The sequence below is a fragment of the Danio aesculapii genome, chromosome 9, assembly GCF_903798145.1.
Source record: "Danio aesculapii chromosome 9, fDanAes4.1, whole genome shotgun sequence".
Taxonomy (NCBI): Eukaryota; Metazoa; Chordata; class Actinopteri; order Cypriniformes; family Danionidae; genus Danio; species Danio aesculapii.
Window position 1 is genome coordinate 8,833,322 of NC_079443.1, and position 22,653 is coordinate 8,855,974.

General features: G+C 35.5%; 1 protein-coding gene across 2 annotated transcripts in view; it reads left to right on the forward strand.

Annotated features, from left to right (window-relative positions):
* als2a (alsin Rho guanine nucleotide exchange factor ALS2 a) overlaps positions 1-22,653 on the forward strand; it is a 62,393-nt gene that overhangs the window by 26,213 nt on the left and 13,527 nt on the right. For both annotated transcript variants that reach the window (XM_056464733.1, XM_056464731.1), the window contains exons 7-24: positions 227-304; positions 419-592; positions 2,252-2,423; positions 2,504-2,693; positions 4,619-4,684; positions 5,144-5,306; positions 5,393-5,524; positions 9,219-9,347; positions 9,447-9,470; positions 11,726-11,796; positions 13,674-13,740; positions 13,819-14,018; positions 17,527-17,592; positions 18,189-18,287; positions 18,381-18,548; positions 18,633-18,744; positions 19,852-19,929; positions 20,801-20,928. In XM_056464733.1, the coding sequence (XP_056320708.1) occupies positions 227-304; positions 419-592; positions 2,252-2,423; positions 2,504-2,693; positions 4,619-4,684; positions 5,144-5,306; positions 5,393-5,524; positions 9,219-9,347; positions 9,447-9,470; positions 11,726-11,796; positions 13,674-13,740; positions 13,819-14,018; positions 17,527-17,592; positions 18,189-18,287; positions 18,381-18,548; positions 18,633-18,744; positions 19,852-19,929; positions 20,801-20,928 (2,117 nt within the window). The remainder of the gene's footprint in view (positions 1-226; positions 305-418; positions 593-2,251; positions 2,424-2,503; positions 2,694-4,618; positions 4,685-5,143; positions 5,307-5,392; positions 5,525-9,218; positions 9,348-9,446; positions 9,471-11,725; positions 11,797-13,673; positions 13,741-13,818; positions 14,019-17,526; positions 17,593-18,188; positions 18,288-18,380; positions 18,549-18,632; positions 18,745-19,851; positions 19,930-20,800; positions 20,929-22,653) is intronic.

Consider the following 22,653-nt stretch of genomic DNA (forward strand, 5'->3'; position numbering starts at 1 on the left):
ATAAACATTTTCAAACCCCTATTTGTTTGCTTTTTTCAGTTTTAGTAAAAAATTCTGTTTTAAGTAATTCAGCCTGTAATTTTCCACTAATATTTCCATTGACAAGGTGGCTTTCCAAATCTTTTCATTATATTTTTAAATTAAATTACTAAAACGAATTTTACAACAGTGGTTTAAACAACTAATTAAGTAAAATTTTCTTCTTTCTATTTCTCTCCTCTCTCAGGTTTATTCATGGGGAAGTGATAAATTTGGCCAGCTGGGTCGTATGAATTCTCCCAGCACAGTTCCTAATCTCACCACGGTATCCTCCTATTTTTATGACACGTATTATGACACCTATTCATAAAGTCCCTTTTATAATGGCATGCATTTGCTTGTATAAAAAATTAATGTGCATTTTTTCATGTGCTGATAGGTGTCAGATGGTATTCGTGTGTGGGACGTGGCAGCAGGACAAACGCACACTTTGCTACTGGCTGATGGAGACTGTTATCAGCCCATACTGTACTACAGTGGAGAGCAGGTGCTGGAGGACGTAGACAGCGGGACCTGCACTCAGACACCCACCCTTCTGCCCTTCTGCATGAATGTTCGTAGTGTTTACTCCGATGATACTGATGTTTCTTTTAAAACTTTTAAAAAGATTTATATCAGTTAATTGGAATAAAGCAGAAATAAATTCAAGTTATATATGAAGAGTTCAGATGCAAAACCATCAAAACCTTAAAATAAAAAGCTTATCAGGCGTATAGGTATTATGAAGTAATACAAATAATGTATAGTTTTATACATTATATTTATCTTTTTAAAAAAATAGCTTAAATTAGCTAATAAAACACAAGGTAGGTCTACTGGGCAAACAGAGAATGTCTCTCAGACAATTTTAGAAGCTGTCATTCGTTCATTCTCCCCACACTCAAAGCCTTGATCTGTTTTTTGTCTTTTGTTTATCCTCATAGCTTCCATGTGGGATAAAAGAAAGGCATCTTAACTTCGTCTTTCGTAAAACACAGTTGGTGTTTAATGTATAGTAAATCGGAATCAATCAAAGTAGCGTGGCTGCACAAAAAAAACCCCGTTATGAATGCAATCTACACTTCTAAATGTACAGTGTGTTTTCTTTTTCTTATAATGCAAAGAGTTTTGAGGTAAGGGACGTTTTTATTTGCCATTCACTGACAGTCAGACGGTCTCATCCAGTTCATCAAACCCCGGCCTTTAAAATCGAAAGCGGAATAAAATAGTCTCCTCATGAAAGCCGGCGTATCAGCATGCCGTTACATTGAAAACATATGATTATTAAAAAAGACAGCAATAAATCTCTTAAATTAATTCAGAAATCATGTAAAAAAGGCTAATATTAGCTCTAAATAAAATATTTACAAACTTTTTAACCATATATTTTAAGTTTAGTCGTAAGTCAACAAGAAAAGGAGGAAAAATAAAAGCATAGAAACAAACTTTTTTAGTTTAGTTACATTATATAAGTTGCTTTAAAATAAACTGTGTTTCAGCATGTTTCATATGCTAAATACACTTGACTTACAGTATATTTTGGAAAACACCCTAATTTAATTAAATGCATTTAAAATATATCAATTAAAAACTCTAAAAGTTAAGATTCTTAAAAGTCTTAAATAATACTAAAATAGCATGTTATATGAATTATTTTTGATGCCCTTTAATGTGTACATTATTTTGCACATATGATTGGGTTATATGGAAATATTAAAGTTGGAAAGTTGAAATCAGAATTATTAAACTCCTTTGAATTTTTTTTTCTTTTAAAAATATTTCCCAAATGATGTTTAACAAAGCAAAGAAATTTTCACAGTATGTCTGATAATATTTCTTCTTCTGGAGAAAGTCGTATTTGTTTTATTTCGACTGGAATAAAAGCAGTTTGAAATTTTTATAAAACTATTTAAGGTCAAAATTAACTCGCCTAGTTAACTTAATTAACCTAGTTAAACCTTTAAATGTCACTTTAAGCTGTATAGAAATGTTTTGAAAAATATCTAGTGAAATGTTATTTACTGTCATCATGGCGAAGACAAAATAAATCAATTATTAGAAATGAGTTATTAAACTATTATCTTTAGAAATGTGTTGATAAAATCTTCTCTCCGTTATACAGAAGTTTGGGAAAAAAATAAACAGGGGGCTAATAATTCGGACTTCAACTGTATACTGTATTCTGTAATTTTTTCCAAAGCCACTAATTACTTATTTGTTTATGTCTTTTAAGATTGGCTATGTGAGCCAGGTTTTTGGCGGAGGACTGAATTGTTTGGCCTTGGCCGATCAGAATGCGATGGGTTTTATATCAACAATCCACGAGCTTGCATCAGCAGAGAGGAAATTCTACTGCAGCCTCAGTAAACTGAAGAGCCAGATCCTGAGCCCTCTGTTAGCCCGTGGTAGTTAACACACTTCTTCACTCGTCACACATTTTTGTTTGGATTTGAATATTAATTGAATCTGCTCTGTCATAATGCAGCAAGTCTGGCCTTGTCTCTGGGTGAGTCGTCCATGTTGCTTTTTCAAGAAATGGCTGGTAGTTTCAGCAAGCTTTGCCATCTGACAGGGCAACACTCGGTGTCCCTCACCAACTTCCTGCAGCAGGGCAAAGTGATCGAAACGCTGGTCTTGATCAAACACACAGCCATTTTTATGGACACCTATAAAGAGTAAGGATACCATTCATACTCAAGATTTTTGTTGTCTTTTTGATAAAGGGGCCGAATGGTGGATTTTGAGTGTGTTATGTAGCTGTCTTTATATGATCTGCAAAGTCACAAAGCTTGAAGTTGCCCGCAGAAGCATTTTTTTTTTCTAACTAGAAGAGAAGACCTGCCAAACATGCCTGGCAATGTTTCCCTGTCATATCTGCATCACCATTTGGAAATGTTTGCATAATGCTGCACAAAAATCTAAAAGATACACCTTAAAGTACACTTGAAATAAAAATTGGCTGTTTATTTTGCTAGCAAATATTGTTAGTCTTAAAGCTGCTGTATGTGGGATGAACATCCAGTGGTTGAAATGGGTATTGCAGTCTAAATTCAAAATATTGGATATGGTTGTTTTCACCCAGACCCTCCTCCTCAGACTTGAAGCAAACGCAGGTTGCCACATTGGCAACACTAACATAAACACCATTGTTCCTGACGATCAATACTTGCGTTGTAAGCTGATCAGCTAATGTTTACGTTTGTAATATTTGTATTGTTTGCAAATTTAAAATCACTTAATGTGCATTTTTAGATCTCTGAATCTGCCTCATTTCGGAGGCTGCTACTGTTCTCCGCGCGTCGATTTTTTTACAGCACCCGCATACATTGAGGCAGATTTCAAGATTCAATTGAAATACGCTATGTTTTCCACCAACCCAGGGTGATGAAATATAATTGGGTAAACTGGCAGTGGGCGGAGTTACACAGGCCAAAACAAAGACAGGCATTTTGACAAAGAACACACATTTTCAAAGGTGAATAACTGACTTTAGCCTTGTTTTATATAGATAAACAAAAATGGTAACTTAGCATGTTTCTTAAATATCTGCAAACATATTATGACATTTTTATGTTTAGACAAGTCAGAAATGTATAGCTGTTTTGTTTACCTTAAAGGTGAACAATTAATCCAGTCAAGTTAGTTCACAAAAAAAATAATAAAAATAGTAATAAATAATATTTGGATATTTTTTTTAATATTTAAAGTTTGACCATTTACTTCTGCTCTGAAATGGCAGTCCTTCTCTGATGACATCAGTTTTCTGATGACATCAGCGCCACCCCCACCAAAGAGAATAGAATCACCAAGAGGCGACACTCTAGTGCGATTTGGGAAACAGCCACTTGGCAGCCATTTTGGAATTAAAGTTCCAATAGAACAACAGCATTTTATAAGTCTGTAAAATAAACTATTAAAAGTTCTGATGATTGTGATAGTAAGGGTTGTATTGTCGTCTTTTAGGTTGTATCTCAGCCTTAATGCGCTTTTTAAATAAATAAATAAAAAACAAACAGCTGTTTGCCATTGCAACAACAATAAGATCCAATGGACAGCCAATCACTTTCAATCCAAAATGGCGGAATCCGGGGCTGTTGCTGGGCTCTGCTGTTGCAATGGAACGTTCTAAGAGTGTCGCCTCTTGGTCATTCTAAGCTCTTTGCTCAGTATTCCATTTTGATTAAAAAATATATCATCATACCACAATAAAAGTGCACATCAGCTTCCAGTTTGCGCAAACTTTATGCATAATTTTTTTAATAATTCTGATATTATTAGATAAAAATTTGCTGTGAAAGACAAGCAGATGTTTGTTGTTGTCAGAGTAATTAAGGCATGAGCTTTAAAGTCACCGCCCTCTTCTAGAAAAGGCAAGGGAGCAGCAGCTCATTTGCATTTAAAGACACAAGACAATAACAGCATGCTTTTGCGTCAACCCAAAAAGGGACATTTACAGGATGGTACTATTAATAATTTGTGAAGTAGCTGAAACTTCACAAACACAGTCACACTTGAGAGTTATATTGCATCTTGTTATAAAAGCATAAAATGACTCCTTTAAATTCTTAATAATACCACCAGTGGTTATTTTCTTTCTCAGGTACAGTGGTCCGGTTGGAAACTTTCTTGTTATGGGAGGCTTCCAGTCATTGCTGAAACCCTCACAGTGAGTCTGTGTCCTCAGTATATAACCATAAGATCATTTTCATCAATGGTTTTAACCCTTGTGTGCGGTTAGGTGTATTTTCATCCACTATGGGGTGATTTTTCTGTCTTAATTTGGCCACAACTTTATCGGTTACTCAGCAAATGGAATTATTTTTGGTGGAAAATCTTATTTTATCACATATTTTGGGAAAAGGCTTTGAAAATTTTCAAAACCTCAACAAAACACTCTGGGCGAATTTACTAGGCTTTCATTACATTATGCCTCTTCACAACAGGAAAAGCCACCAACAATCAAGAATACATGATTATATGGTGTCAAGGCTTTGCAATCAAAAAATGTCATTATAATTGAAGTCAGTGGGGTAAAAACAGTCACTAACATAACAAAAGGGTAGTCAATTTAAGCAGTACACAAGGGCTAATACAATCTTTGGTCATGCCTGATTTTCTTCATCAGAGAATGCTTTGGGAAGAAACTGGAGTTGATACAGACTCTACTAGAATCCAAGGAGAAGAACCCATCGCTTTACGATCTGGTAGTGAACTTGTTTTACATGCCCTTGCAGCACTTGAATGGGTATAACAGATTACTTCTGAAGCTAGCCAACTGTTTTGAAGTGGTAAGGAAATTATCCAATTTTCATTATTTGGTTTAATGAAGTGAAAGCACCTAAATAATGCATGGCATAATGTTCTATTTTTTTAGAACACTGAGGAATACCAGCGGATTCAAAATGGCTGCTCCAAATATGAGGTTTTATCTCGCCTTGTCAGCAAGCAGAGAAAAGATGCTGAGGCCACTTTCAATTTCTGGAAGAACTTCAAAGGAAAGAATTTGGTAGGAAACAGATGGCAACTTTTATAGAAGTTACTTTGCTGTGTAGTTACAAAGCAGACAGTTCACTGATTTCTTTCGCACAATAACACCTGTCCAACTTGCCACTCCATTCTTGTGAACGCTTTTAGCATTTTTGCTTTATTTCAGCATTCTTATTTTACATATACGAAGCTCGAAATTAAAACCTTTTTGGTCGCATATGCGCCCGAACGTTTATCTATGCGACCTCAAAATATATTTGGGAGCATTTGTGCGAGTACATAAAATTGCTGCTGTGCGATGGTCACTGCGTGCGCAGATTTAGAAGACATTCTTGCAGAATGCATCTTTGCTCCTAAAACGGTTAACGCAGCTCTCAGGAATAGTTTAAAACAGTCGTCATGTCAATTTACTACAGTAAACAAATCCCGCAATGCTTGCTCCGCCTTCAAGCTCTTCTGATTCAGTAAATATCAGAGCAACAGCTGCGAAAATGTAAGGCGCTGCAGATAAGGGAATGAAAAGCACACTGACAGATTTTGTACACTTTTCGAAGAGTATAAAACTCAGAAAGCCGTTCACTGTAAAGTCTGTATGACGGAGTTTTCAGGTAACAGCATTTGCCACTAAATTGTCACATTTTAAGCATGGGATTCTATTTAATCCTTCATTTAATCGTCAGGATGCTGTCCTGACTATAAGCTATATGTAAAATTTAACACCACGTACACCTTCGCAAAAAGGCTTGCATTCATGTCAAGCAGTGCGTGCAGGGCCGGTGGGTGCATGCCGTTTTTTTTTTTCTGTTAGTGTTGATTTCCAATGCAATAAGTCTGTTAATATAAAACGTATAGTAAAGGTGACCATAATTCTTCATGGGTGCGACTAAATTCTGGTGCGCCTACGTTTTTAAAGTTTAAAGTTAAAGTTTAAAGGTTAATTTCGAGCCCTGATATATGTATTAGTATTGTCTTGATATTGGAGTTCTATACCAATCAGTACTAAAATTTTAAAAACATCCATTTCCCGCTAACATTTGAGCACTGTTGGATGCATTCTTAAAGGGTGGCACCTATGATGAAAATCAAGTTTTGTAAGCTGTTTGGACAGAACTGTGTGTAGGTATAGTGTGTCCACAGTCATACTGTAGTGATATAAACCGCTTTTTTGTAGTGATATACTGTAGTAATATAAGTCGCTTTTTTTTAAATTTCCTGACATTAAAATACAAGCCAAATCCCAGTGATTTTGAGGCCCAACGTAACGTAGGAGTATGGTTTTCCCTGCCCACCGAATTGACTGACAGGTGCCATGTTTCAATAATAACATCTACACATGTCCACAGAACATTTTTTACAAAGATACTGGGATTAAAATGTTTGTTCCAACTCTGTAATTTTTATAAGATTTATGAGTTTAAAACATTTTAAAAATAGAGCATTTTACCGCTATGATCACCACAGCCACATGGTTTCAGTAAACGCTGATATGTGTGTGCGTGTGTGTACTGCAAACAGCATTTGTGTGAGACTCATCATTTCAGAAAGGCTTGAATAAACTCCACAAACACATGAAATAAACTTACTTGGTATTTTTGAATAATGAGCTGTATTTCAGCTTCATCCGAGTCTGTCTCTATCACTGACTGCTGTTTATCTGATGTAACGCATGATGAGAAGCAGACACGCACGTGGGAAAAGTGGGTGGGGAGAAGCAGTTCATTTGCATTTAAAGCCACAGGCTACAAAAACAGCTACACTGTAGTCAGACACCAAAATGGGCAGATTGTGGAGTGTTACGTGTTTAAGATGTTTAAGTGGGATGCTGTAACATTTAGGTGAGACAGGTGTAATGTGTGCAACAGATCAAGGATGAGGCAGGAATCAATTCTCTATTTAAGCTTTTTTTACTCAATAGTTGCAACAATATGTAACAATAATAAATGGAAAAAAGAAATGAGAGTGTAAGCCAAATCAAAGAAATTAGCAAAACAAAACAATCCTTAAATCTAAAGTCTGAACTAGGTGACAAAAAAGAAATGATACAAATAAAAACCGAGATCTTCGGTGTAGACGACACCCGAACTAAACTAATTAAGCTACAAAACTCAAAATACACAGGTAGCAAAACTAACCTAACAAAACGTCAATCTAAACTAAAACAAACCGGATAAGACGGTCAAAGGTTCAGTTTAGAATCACACAACAACCATCACATTATGTTACTTAAAGCAACGAAGTTTAGCAAGCAAACTCGAATTACCACAGTAAACTGAGATAATACATCACTAAACAGCCGAAGCATAGCACAAACAAATTGCGTGGAGCACAAATGGTACACCGAGGCAGAGCGCACGCCACACACTGGTCTGTCAGGGCTTTAAATCCTTGCGGCGTGTCTGGGGATTGGTGGAAGCGACACCGTCATATTGATGATGGACAGATGGTAAACCAATAAGAAACCCAAGGGTTGAGTAAGCGGAGTGGAGGGTGAAAAAAAAATACACAAAGAAAGAAAACATCAAACATAACATGGAGACTATAATAAATTATCTGATGGGTATTTTGAGCTGAAACTTTGCAGACACATTCTGGAGACACCAAATACTTATCTTACATCTTGTAAAAGGGGAAAATAGGTGCCCTTTTAACACAGCTGATTTGCCATTGTGTTCACATGCTTATTAGAAATGAGTGTGATTGACCATGAAGGTCATCAGTTCACAGAACTCACTGCTATTTACTGAGTGTAACTACAGATACAGAGACACTGGAGAGTTTTAAATCCGGGAAACCGATTGGTAAAGAAATTCAGTATTGTAACAACATTAAAATATGTATAATATATATTTTTAAAAATGTACTTCTCAAATAGTATTACACTTTCATCAGATACATGTCAGAGATTGTACATCTGATCATACATTTTTATACAGAAATTAATGTAAACGTATGTGTTATTTTTCTGTGTCTGTGTGTGTGGTTTTTTAAAGATTCAGTTAAGGCTTATGATGGTAATATATTACTTTTAAAAGTAACTCTACCCAACATTCGCTAAAGGTTGTTTATCAATCCCAATCACCTGTGTGAAGTACACTTAGAATTGTGCAGTGTTTTCACAGAAAAAGGTAGTGTTTATAAGTAAGTGTCTGGTGCATATGGAGAGGAAAAGAGTGTGTCTACTACAGGTAATTTGTCAAGACCATGGACCCACTTCAAGTATACTCTGGATTGCACAAAGTTTTCTTGGAAACATGCCAATAAATCAAAGACAAACTGTAAATAAGACGATCTGCTTTAATATATGACCAAATCATTACCACTAAGCAGCATTTCTTGTTAAAGATCAGTCTGGGAATTATTTTCAAAAATGTAAGAATAAAAAAAACTGGTCACACACAGTAATGCCCAATAATCCTCCACAATTGAAATATAGCAGTGTTTGGCTGTTGTTCATTTCTCAGCATTGTACTGCAGTACTGCATATATGACTTCTACTGTATAATGTGGTTACATTGACCTACTTACTTCTTCCTTTAATGAAATTGAATTGCTTGGCATGCTGCTGGGCTAAATGGTGACAGATATGACCACATCAGTTTCAGATATGTTTGGGTTTCATCATGCGCAAACCTGTGGGTGGCTGTGTGGATGCTTGTGCACATGTTATGAGTCTGTCTGGTTGTAATTCTCTTAATTTAACACTCTTTTTTCAGGAAGCCCTACGTAAGCCATCCCGACGTCTGGTTTGTGAGAGCAGTAATAAAGGCCTGACATTACAGAACGCTGGAAGATTTTCAGCCAGCTGGTTCATTCTCTTCAATGACGTGCTGGTTCATGCACAGGTTAATAGTGTTTGACACCAAATTACAGCACATTTTTCATAACAGTCCTTTATTTCATTTCATTCATATGTGTTTTTTTATTTGTCTTCATTAATTCAGGGAAGCATTCCTTCAAAGAAGCTTGTGAGTATTATGTTTAAGAATCAGTTCATATTTTAGTGTTTGGCTTGTACTGTAAATGCATTTTTTGCACTTCATAAAGCCTGAATGAGGAGAAGACAACTTCTTTTTTCTCTTTTGAGTCATCAAATGGCATCTTTAAGTGTTATTACTTCTAACTACAGCACATTATAGTATACATGTTGAGTCATGCTGCTAATGTATGCTATTATCTGAAGTGTTATGACAGCTTGACTTGTTTCAAGTCAATCAGTGTGTTAAGGACATGGCTGGTGAATAGTTTTCTAGCGCCAATGTTTAGCTTGTGCCATTTTCAGAACACTTTCTCACCATCATTGTCATTCCACATTGGTATTTTTAATTAACAGTTATTATTTCTATTAATGGTAAAAGACATATGTAAGAAATAAACTACATTTATTTAACCAAATATAAATAAACCAAAATATAGACTGAAAAGGTAACAAAATGATTTAAGTAATGAAAATTTTTATAAAGAGGCCAAAGTCATGCGCTATAGGTGAATTGAATAAACAAAATTTGGCATAGTGTGTGTGTGTGTCTGTGTGTCTGTGTGTCTGTGTGTCTGTGTGTCTGTGTCTGTGTGTGTGTGTCTGTGTCTGTGTCTGTGTGTTTGTGTCTGTGTCTGTGTCTGTGTGTGTCTGTGCGTGTCTGTGCGTGTGTGTGTTTCCCATTAGTTGATTGTGGCTGGAAGGATATCCACTGTGTAAAACATATGCTGGAATAATTGGTGGTTCATTTCGCTGTGGCGACCTCTGATAAATCAGAGACCAAGCTTTATGGAAAATGAATGATTGATGAAATTTTATTAAGTATAGTAATAGCATATAGTGACTGTGAGTCTAGAGTTATTATTATTTTTTTTATTATTATTGTTTTTTTTTCTTTTTCATCAGACTTTTTTTAAATGTCAGATGTTTGCTTATCAGTTACATATGCTTTGATGACAAGAAAAATAGAATTAGTTCATGTGCAAAATTAAGTGAACCAGCTGCAACATTCATTTTCTTTTCGGCTTAGTCCCTTTATTAATCCGGAGTCGCCACAGCGAAAAGAACCGCCCACAGCTGCAACAAGTGAAGTAAAATGCATTTAAGGTGCTTAATCTGCTGCTCACTTTACCTTGACAATTGGGGGTTCACTTAATTTTAGATTTTAATGTACATTATTCTTTCCTGTAAGAAACACATGCAATTTATAAATGTACCAGGGACATTTATTATATATAAAAAATATCAATGATGGATTTCTTGAGCTAGGGGAACAGAACCCTCTAAAATGCTCAAGGTGTCACAAACATTTAAGCACCACAGTTTTGATCCCATTTTATTTTGGAAACAGTTTAAACCAAACGAACATGTAAGCTTTATTCATTTAACCTTTAAAAAGATATCAGTTATGTTTTGAAATATTTATGTCTGCACTGTAAGAAAGGCTGTGTTCCACACACTCGATTTGTGTTGAGACAGCATAAATGAATTTCAAAGTAACTTATTAGTTTTTACAAATTTAAATGTATTTAACATAAAACAATTAAGTTGCCCCCCCCCCCCCCCCCCAAGAAAACTCAACTTGTTGTTTCTGCTCAGTTTAAATAAGTAGTTTGAACAAACAGCAATTTTCATTTTTTGTGTTTATTTCTAAGTATGCTGGCATATTGCTTCACTTTGGTTTGTGGTCTTAAAAACATGAACTGTGATATACACTGCTGTAACTTTTTCTATTCTTGGTTGGTCTGTATTTCTTCTTGGTTGATGGCGTTTGGAAAATGAAGAACATTCAAACGTTTCAATTCCTTTTTTGTCTGCACAGCCCTTTTGAAACACATTTTACCAATACCAGTACTCCTCTAAATTACATAAACAAAAAGACTGCATACCATCATGTCATAACATGTGTCACTTGCATACATTTTGTTTGCATAAAATGAAATGAGCTTTTGCTTAAGTTATTGTGATATGTGTGGTCGTTGGGTGTGGTTTCCTTGTGCAAGAATATAGTGTGTTATTATTTGAGCTGTGTGGATGTGTGAGAAACAATTACACTTGCATACAACTAATGTGTGTTTTTTGTAGTTCAGGAGAACCTGTTTGATTCACACATTAAATTATTAAATGTTTATTCCTCCAATGCGTCTGTAGCAGCACAGCAAGCCAGAGCTATTATAAAGCACTGTGTACAGTCTGAGGGAGTGGTTTGTTTGTGTATAACTGACTGAACTCTCTTTGTTTTTACAGTTCTCATCTCATTATGTCTATCCACTTGCTACACTCTGGGTGGAGCCCATCTCAGATGAAAGCACGGGACTGTAAGTGTACTTTTTAGCACGTGGCATTTTATTAAATATTGAGTGGCTGAGAATGCGCTTACTAATTGAAGAGTTTACTGTTGTGCCAATACCAACTGAGATAAGATTTCTGCCCCAGTATAGAATCACAGTGAAATGGAAGATTTCTGTGATTTTTCTTTTACTTTCTATTGTATCAAAGAGAATCAGGTTAGCATTCTCATTTGTCACCATTGTACAATACAAACAACAAATTTAATTATTAGACGACAAACATTTACCACACACTAGACGTTTTGAGCAGCACATCATATGGCTGGGCAATGAAAACAAGAAAAACGTCATGTACAATATACAAGTTATACCACCTAGTTAAAAAAAATCTAACAGCAGTTAATAAAATACCTAATAAGTCTCTCTGTAGATTGCAGAAGCATTACTGAATGAACTCTTAAGGGAACACTTTTTTTTCCAAAAACAAAAAGGCTAATTTTATAACTCCCCTAGAGTTAAACATTTGAATTTGACCATTTTCCAATCCATTCAGCCGATCTCTGGGTCTGGCAGGAGGACTGTTAGCTTAGCTTAGCATAGCATAAATCATTGAATTGTATTAGACCATTAGCATCTCGCTCTTAAAAAAAAAAAAAAAAAAGATTCTTATTTAGCTACATCGTGTGCAAAGACCAAAGTCCATACACACAAAACATTCAGTCTGAACATTATGATAGGCTGTGCTATCTGCCTGTCAAAATATTAGGGGTGTCAAAATTGTTTCTTCGGTGCACCGCGATGCAGACATGGACAATTCGGTATCTGCAGTGGGTTTTCTCCTCCGCATCTATCATGGGTCAGCTATGATCGCTGCGTCAGTTTATCAGTGTCACTTATCGGTGAACAGCACTAGAGTGTTAGAGCCAATAGCAACCTTTTCTGTTGAGTGCATGACAAATCATAGGCATTTAACAACTCGCTTGACAGCGATCAGAAAGCAAGCAGGATAATATTTACATCTGTTTATTTGTTATAAATCCTCATGTTGTTGCATGTACTTAAGTTTTGTTTGATGCATTCAAAAAGAGTGTTTTCTTTGAGCAGGTAAAATTAAAGGTAAAATTGATATATCTGACTGCTTGTATTAAAGGACAAGATTGTATTACAAATACACAGAAAATGGATTTAAGAATTATACATTTTAATACAAGAATTCTTGTGCTGTGAAGTAAAATTGTGTATGGAAAGCGTCGTCAGTGTGCCGTGATACACAAAGATATCGAATTGAACCGAATCGATGGCATAATAATCGTAACCGACACAGTATTGTAGGCAACATCAACACCTTACATTTTTGATGTTTTGTTTTTTAAGTTTGGTATTATATTTTCTAACCGTAGTATAAAACTGTAGTATTTCTCTCTGGCCAACGTTATTTAGTTTATAGTAGTGATGTTGTTTAGTGCGTGTTCATGCATTAGGAGGCATGGCTTTGGATATATATTTGCAGGGTGGGACATAGGCTTTTTGTACTATCAGGCTAACATTAGCATTTTCTAGGATCTCCTATTGCACCTTTAGTTTCAGAATCAGAATAAGCTGTATTCGCCAAACACACAAGGAATTTTTAATTGTGGTCAGGGTAAATACCTGTACATGCATATCAACACAAAAGTACAGAACGGACATTTAATTAAGTGGGAAATAAAGTAAACAATAAAATTACATATATATTTCTAGATGATTTATGTCCATTGTTGACTCTTTTAACTGTATAAATAAGAAATAAAAAGTATATATGTACTAAGTGGCTTTTTAGGTTACAGAATCCATAAACACAATAATGGTAATGTATTGTTTATGACTAATAATAAAACGGGTTAACCTATCATTGTCATTGATAGACTTGGCCTTAAGCTGACCACACCTGAAGATAGCTTTGTTGTGCTGGCAACTTCCCCTCTGGAAAAGGTAAATGATTCAGAATTCAGTGTTTTTCACATGTTTTTTTTTCTACTGCGGATTAAGTGCTTTCTGCCTCTCTTTTAGGGCAAGTGGCTGAGAGCCATTAACCAGGCCATTGATGAAGTACTGGTGTCAGGCATGAATGGGAGGACGCGTGTTTCTAGAACCAGCCAGAAAGGTGAACCTCCTGTGTCCCGTACCTCCAACTACAACTTCATCAAAGAGGGCCGACTCAAAGATGCCAAATATGAAGGCCGCTGGCTGTCAGGCAAACCTCACGGCAAGTAAGTGCATGCCCATGTTTGTATTCACACTTACCTTAGAAAAACAATATAGCAAAAAATTAATCACTTAAGGAGAGCTGTCACGTGTTTATTTTGCTGAGAAAACACTAGTATCAGTCCTGGCTTGCTTGCCATTTGTCAATTTTAATTTTATTTATTTATGTTTTTGAGCAATAGCAATATAAGTATATATGTTGTAGCTTGGCAGACCCCCTAGGTTTTCAAGATTTTTTTTTTTTCATTTAAAAATATATGTGTGTGTGTGTGTGTGTGTGTGTGTGTGTGTGCGTGTGTGCGTGTGTGTGTGTGTGTGTATGTATGTATGTACATACCCTATTTGCCATATTAAGTAGCCTACTATGTAAGGTGTGCAATCTGTAACAATGACACAAATGATTCAATTCCTTGGGGATGAGTATCCCCAGGTGGAAATGGATAATAAAGAGAATAATTAGCGCAGCTGCTGTTCGTAGTGTATATAAACAAGATGCAGAAACCTGTGTGGAAACCCGCTAAGTGGTGCACTGAGTGTATGTTTTACTGAACAGATAGGTCTTTAATCTAGTTTTGAATTGGGAGAGTCTGTCTGAGCCTCGGACGTTATCAGGAAGGCTATTCTAGAGTTTAGGAGCTATAAATGAGAAGGCTCGACCTCCTTTACTTGACTTAGCTATTCTGGGTACTACCAGAAGCCCTGAGTTTTGAGATCTTAAAGAGCAAGTTGGATTGTAGCGAGACAGAAGATTGGTTAGATAAACAGGAGCTAGATTATTTAAAGCTTTGTTGGTAAGAAGCAATATTTTAAATTCAATACGAAACTTAAAAGGCAGCCAGTGCGAGGAGGATAAAATTGGGGTGATGTGATCAAATTTTCTAGACCTGGTAAGAACTCTGGCAGCTGCATTTTGTACTAATTGAAGTTTGTTAATAGAGGATGCTGGGCAGCCAGCAAACAGAGCATTACAGTAGTCCAGCCTAGAAGTCATAAAAGCATGGACTAGCTTTTCTGCATCTGAGATGGATAGCATACTTCGTAACTTAGCAATATTTCTCAGATGAAAGAAAGCAGTTTTTGTGACATGGGATATATGATTTTCAAAAGTTAAATTCCTGTCTAATATGACACCCAGATCTTTTATATTAGAGCTAACGCTAACTTTGTATCCCTGTATTTGTAGGTCGAGTTGTGAGATCTGCTGTGTCAGATCAAAATATGATCAAAATAAAACTTCTTTATTTTGGTCTCTTGTCAAGACAAGATCTAAAACAGATCTAAAACTGTAGGGTTTAAGCCAAAAGAAGGTTGTACGACTCTTATTTTTATCCACGATCTTACTTTCTCTTTGTCAGATTTCACTCCCCGGATCATCTTACATCATGTACCTCACTCAGGACATGGGTTAAGGCTTCCCCTACCATAATACACCTAAAACATGAATTGCTGTAAAACTCATCAATGGCAGGGAAGTGTTTTTTCTCGTTAACGACTGGGAAAGAGTTAAGCTAAATCATTTATCGCCGTTAATCTATTCTAAAAGTTGGGTTAGGAGCTTGATATTTTAGGGTGGATGTATACCTGGCCGAATTGCACCGTAGGTGGTAAGAACAAGTCTTCAAACCTGTGTGTATTCCTTCTGTGAAACTACCACATCAAACGTGAGGTGCTAACATAGATGCAGTTCACTAAAGTGAATCTGATAAATGTTAACTCCACATCTAACTATCAGGCACCTGTAGAGTTTATGTGTTTGAATAAAACATACAAATAAAATAGAACGGGTGCTTTTTAAAATGAATGACGGTGAATGAAAGTCAAACCAGTGAGACAAAAAAGTGCCCTTCTGAATACAATCAGCAGGATGCCCTTCTAGATCTTTAACTTACTTTGAAGACACTACTGACTACGTTTACATGGACATCTGTAATCTACTTATTTGTCTTAATAGAGAATAATATAACTAAGGTGTTTACGTGGAGTGCTTTTATGTATTATGTAATGTATTCATTCATGCCCCCGTGACAAACTGGAGTATTAGACGCAAATAAGGAGTAAGGACTGGTGAGAGTGTTATGGAATTTAATAATGCATGCCAAATGGAAAGAAAAAAACGTCTGCATTTCGCGATGTTTGTGTGTGAGTGCGCGTGTGTGCGTGCGCGGTCCTTTACCGACAACCTTGTTTGGATCTTGTCAGAAAATATTCCAAAAAGTCCTACATGACGATAATAGTTTGATTGTGCTGTTTACTTCAATAATGCCTCTAATATATGCATACACCACATGTCTTAATTACATTTGTGCTTAGTTCAGTTATGACTTTAGTCGGATTTAGGTAATAAAAAAAAAATCGCTGTTTCAAGCTGATGTAGGCCTAGAGTTCAAAATTCATGTTCAACTGAATAAACAGTTAGTAAACACAAGTACATCTTATTGAACATCATTTATTTCCATCACCAATTATTATAGTAGAACAGTTTCTCAAGCAGTTTGTGATTCATTTTGGAAACAGGAAATGAGCCACTGGTCTAATGCACCACCTAGCTTGAGAAGCCTGTTCACAAAGACTTACTTTAAGTCATTATTTGGCTAGCACACATATTCTGAATGCCTTCAGCAGAATTCAAATGAGCCATTTTAATCTAGATTAATGTAGATTAATTCCAAGATTACAGTGATATTAATCCAGATTAAAAAATTTATCTATGCCCACCTATAATCTATAGTAATTTTAACAATTTCATAATTAGGCATTGGAATCAGAATGTGAAAACCCATATCCTAAACAAATAAATAATAATTAAATTTAACAAAATAAAGTGCAAGGTAAAGAGTAACATAGGCTGCAATATCTGCTACCAGATCTATTTTCAGTTGTCAGACACCCTCATGAAAACATGCTAAAGTAATTCACAGTAAATACTATAGTGTTTTTTTAACCATACTGACACCTTCAATAGAGATAAAGATGTTTCACAATCCCCTAAAATGTTGCTAGAATTGGTTTTTATGTGTGGGTGATATATATTGCATCACCAAAAAAGATTGTCATGTCTATATGTTGTGCGATAAGTCAATATCCTATATTCTATGTAGTTTGTGGTTTGAATGTAGTTTTACATTTGCCATGTCATTAGTATCTACTATCGTCAGTAAATCACTTTACTACCATTTATAAACCCTGTGCCTTGGCTTAATCAGATTTTTGCATCATACGTGCAGTTCAGAAATGCATATTGCCGTATATAGCAGTCACATTGTTTTGTTTAATTAACTTTCTATCACATGCTTTGTTTCTGAATTAATCTGTTGTGTTAAACAAATCGTTGACTCACTTTATTGAGTGACTCATAAACTAACAAAGGAACCAGCGCAAATGCATTCATGATATTTTTTTGTCAGTGATATCGCATACCCCTTGTTGTAGCTGATTTTACAGAGGCTCATAACTGTAACTGACAATCGTGTGTGAGATGTATCTTCTGTACTTCTTTTTAATTTTTTTTACTAGAGGGAATTTGAAGTGGCCTGATGGGACAATGTACTGTGGCACATTCAAGGGTGGACTGGAAGATGGGTCAGTACACTGTTAAATATGAAAATATTTGTGATCACAGATGTGTTTAGTATGTGGACTACTCTTCAAAAGTTAGGGATCAATAATTTATTTATTAATAGAAATATTTATTAGTGTTAGTTTTAGTATTGGTATTTTAGTATTATTAGTATAATAATAATAAAAATAATTATTATTATTGTTATTGTTGTTGTTGTTATTATTATAGCAAGGATGCATTACAATGATTTTTAATATTATAAAATCTATTTTCAATAAGAAAAATATCTCAATAAAAATATTAAGCAGCACATTATCAACATCGATATTCAGAAATGTTTCTTAATTAGTTAATGATTATATTAGATTGGTTTTTGAAGAATGATGTATAAGAGTTTTGCCATCACAGCAATACATTACAAATTAGAAATTAGAACAGAAATTAGAAATCTCCTGTTTTAAATTGTATCAATATTCCACAATATTAGTGTTTATAACATGCAGTATTGGGAAAAAAAATACACCAAACTTTTTTCAAATTAAGGAAAAAAATTTGCTTACTCTAAACTTTTATACTGTATTGCAAAAATACACTTTAAACTGACTGTTCTGTGTAGATTTGGAGATTTTATGACGCCCAGTACCACCTTCAACAAGTTTGAGCGTTACCAAGGTCACTGGAAGGAAGGAAAAATGCATGGCTTTGGCACCTTCTGGTAATAATAATGAAAATCTGTATGAAAAAACTAATTCTAAAGTCTAAATGATCATTTTTACATATCAATGCTCTAACCATTCTGTGTCTGCAGGTATGCTTCAGGTGAAGTCTATGAGGGCTCTTTCAGAGAGAACATGCGTCATGGTCACGGCATGTTACGCAGTGGGAAAGTGGCCTCTCCCTCGTCCAGTAGTGTGTTTGTGGGCCAGTGGGTTCAAGGGAAGAGAACAGGCTATGGGGTGTGTGATGACTTCAGCAGGTACGTACATGTAGTTGCTGAACTGAAAATCTGAAACAAGCTCCAGTTGTTAACAATTCATAAACTTCTCTCTGTATCTTCTAGAGGAGAGAAGTACATGGGGATATGGCATGATGACCAGCGTCACGGTGATGGGGTTGTTATCACACAATTTGGATTGTACTATGAAGGAATCTTCTGTAATAACAGAATGATGGTCAGTTGAGTTGGAGTCATTCGGATATTATATGCCAACACTAAACAAAAACCAAGTAGTTTGTTGCATTGAATATTTTTTTACACAAATATATATGAAACCATATTTAAAAATCACAAGTAGCAGTGACGGCATAGTTGTGTATATTAAAAAGAAAATCAACACAGAGAGTCTCAAAAATCCTTTAGTATGAGGAACTACTTTCTTCTGCCATTCATTCACATCTGCAGCTGATGTCAGAACAGCAGAAACCATTACTAATTCACCAACGTCACTTTAGAGCTAGTGTTTGAATGATTCTCTAGCGTAATGGCTAAAGTGGTGACAAAACAGTTGATTTTGCTGACATTTTAAGATTATAAGGCTGAACGGCATGAAATTCCATCTCAGTCTAAAGCGATATCTCCCAGTATTTCTCTGTTGCAATCAAGATTAACAATTAATATTTAAGCCCGAAAAAGCCAAAGCAAAGCAAACACTACCAGATCACTATGGTATACAGTAAATAAAGCACTACAAAATACAAAAGAGAGAGATCAATTTAGAGTGTCACTTACCTGTTTTATAATGATTTGATCACCTGTAATTTGAAATTTACGCTGTTTTTCTCCCCTAAGGACTTATTATGCATCTTGTGGCAGAATGTCAATCGTTTTTGTTATGCTCAGTATGACAGCCGAACGTGCTGAATCTCCAAAATTATAATTATTTTAAAAAATTATAATTAAACTGCATATTTTCAATCTAAATAACTACATTTTCGACTAAAAAAGCCTCAAAAGTACATTATGTTGTCCAAGCGCAGCAATAGTTGTCAAACTGTAGTGAGTTTATTGACCTGCTGTTATTCTATGTGGGCGGAGTAATACACAAGGGTGAAGAGGCTGTACGAGGGCTGTTATTACAGGAATATCATTGTTGTGTATATGTATATGTATGTATGTATGTATGTATGTATGTATGTATGTATGTGTGTGTGTGTATGTATGTATATATATATATATATATATATATATATATATATATATATATATATATATATATATATATAATTTATTTTATTATTCATTTCATTTTTATTAACATTTTTTTTTTCATCTGATAAAGGGCAATGGGACTCTTCTTTGTGATGACGACACAGTCTTTGAGGGTGACTTTCAGGATGACTGGACTCTGTGTGGAAAGGTAACACTAGTGTAATGTGACTGTATGCTTTGACAGTGATGGCCAGATTTACCAACAAACAGCTTATGCCAACACAAACCTTCATTTGGCAGATATTCTGAAGACATGTAGTAAAAAATTCCTTTTTTTTTCTACTGAACTTTTTGCATGTGCGTTTGTGTATTGGTGAAGAGAATGTAAATGAGCTAAGAAGGTAATTTATTGAAGTTTGCAGTACACTGTAAAAATGATACGATCAATAAGTCATGATAATGTGTTTTTATGTTAATTATAACTTAAAGCAAGTCAATGATGTTTCCACTTTAAGTTATAGAAGCTGTTTAAGTCAGTTTAATTTAATGTAACCCTTGTGTATTGTTAAAATTTACTATCCTTTCAGTATGTTAGTGGCTATATTTGCCCCATAGACAGTCATTATAATAACATTTTTTAGCCTTGACAATATAATCATGCATTCAAATTAAGACTCAAAATCTGAGTGGATGAAAACATCCTCAACAGCACAAGAGGGTTGAGTTGAAATGATTCATTTCAGGCAACCAAGTAATGTTTTGAAGCATAGTGATTTTTATTACGCATGTGTTAGCCAATATGATGACGTGCGTATAATTTACTGTTTAATTTTTGAATTAATTTGAGCTGCATTATGCATTTCATTGCGCATTAAGAAAATGAACTGCTGCGCTTGTCTTCTTTAATTTGCACAGCATCAGCAGAACATTCCACTTTCGTCTGCTCATTAATGAAATTGCTCTCTAGCAATAATTTGCCCTGTTTATTGAATCTGACCGTAAATCTGTCGAAACCACATTTGCGATTTGTGTATACAGATGCTTCTATTTGAATCTCCTGTTGTTTTATGAATGTGCAGGGAATTCTATTCATGCCGAACGGAGACTCTTTTGATGGTGTCTTTGATGGTCACTGGGGTTCTGGACTGAGAGTCGCTGGAACTTTTACGAAACCCTTTGAAATGGCAAGGAGAGATATCAAGATGCCGTAAGTGTTAATAAATAATGCGTTGGCCTAGTGTATCTTTATGTGTTGTATGATGTTTGTGTGAGGTATGATGTACATCTAAGCAGTTCTTTTACATAATAAAGCCTGTCAGGTTTATAAACTTCACAACATGAAGCAGAAAGCTGTTGTACAAGACTGAAGGGCTTTTTTCTGCCTAGATGTACTTTATCTCACTTATTACATGGCTACTTCCCAAAAAACTGATTTGAAAAACATTGATCTGAGATGTAATAATGTACTAGCTCTTAAATTTAATTTAGTTTTATCAGTTGTTACCTGGGTATAACATACATTGGATTATTGCGATTGACCAATCAGAATCAAGTGTTTCAGAGAGCTGAAAAATAAATGATGAAAATATATGATGTAATGGATCACAGTTGAATGTATACTGTCCATGTCTTACAGTTCAGTAGATTTTAAACAATTCACATGCAAGAAGATATGAAAGACAGCTAAAATGTATACTTAAAGGGCCATGAAACCTCCTATTTCAGTTCAAGTCCACCTCAGAATTTAAAAAAAATGCTCCGAGATGGGCATGGAGCACTGCGAGAAGACAGAGGAGTGGGCATGGCTGGCAGAGCAGGGGAAAAAGAAGGGCTTTAGTCAGTTGGCTCACTAGCTCAAGATTTTAAAAAATCTGATACAAAATGTGAGGAGACCCATGATTTTATAGTTTACAAAGTTAAAATGCAAAGAAATAAACAGTAAGTAATTTAATACTGTGACATCTACGATAGGCTATTTATAATTTCAAATAATATATAACCACAATTTGTTATATCATTATAAAGATAATTATGTTCATATGAACACTATAAATAAGGAGGACTTCTGTTCTCCTGAATCCCTGGGTCTGAATGCAGACACAGTGGATAGTAGTACAGCAAGTCCCCAAAAAATCTAAACTAACCATATGATTTTGTTAGCTCACATTGGCAGTTTTGTGGTGAATAATGCATCTGTGCATGTCATTAAGAGAAAAAAATGTTAATGGGCATAGGTAATGGGCATGGCTAAAGCTGCTCTGTCAGTTTTGACAACAAACAGACATGGTGAGCAGGAGGAGTCTGCTGTAATTACTCCTCTAAAACCCCTTTCCCAATCTTTCTGTATGAAATTCCTACTGTACTACATCCGTTCAGCCGGCAGTAGAAAAAACAAGCCACGCCCACTGTTGTGTCATTTTCCGTTTCTCTGGGAACTGTGTCACATTATGAAAAGAATTAACGATCGCAGCTTCCAGTTCACGGGGACTTTAAACATAGGCAAACACGGCAGCACGGATATAGGCGATGTGTCTGAGTAGTAACAAACTCAACTGATAAAAGACAAACTCCGCAGTTCTCCAATTATCACACATCTCTCCCGACAAAAATGCTTGCTGCACACAAACAGTTTTATTGTATCAGTGGCCTGGACAGCATCGCGGATAAAGCCATGCAACAAACTCTGTGGATCATGGAAACAAACACATACAAGCCTTCATGATTGGCTAAATACCCGGTCTCACGGCTTGGCGGGTCTGTGGTCTGTCATCAGAATGCACCATAGACTGAAAGCACATGCTCTCATGAATAATTAAGAAGCAGTGTCTTTTCATAGGATAAGAAAATTCAGCTCTGAAAAATAATGAGAAACCAATGCATCATCACTCCACTAGCAGTTGCGCGCTACATCACTGATTTTGATCACGCCCCA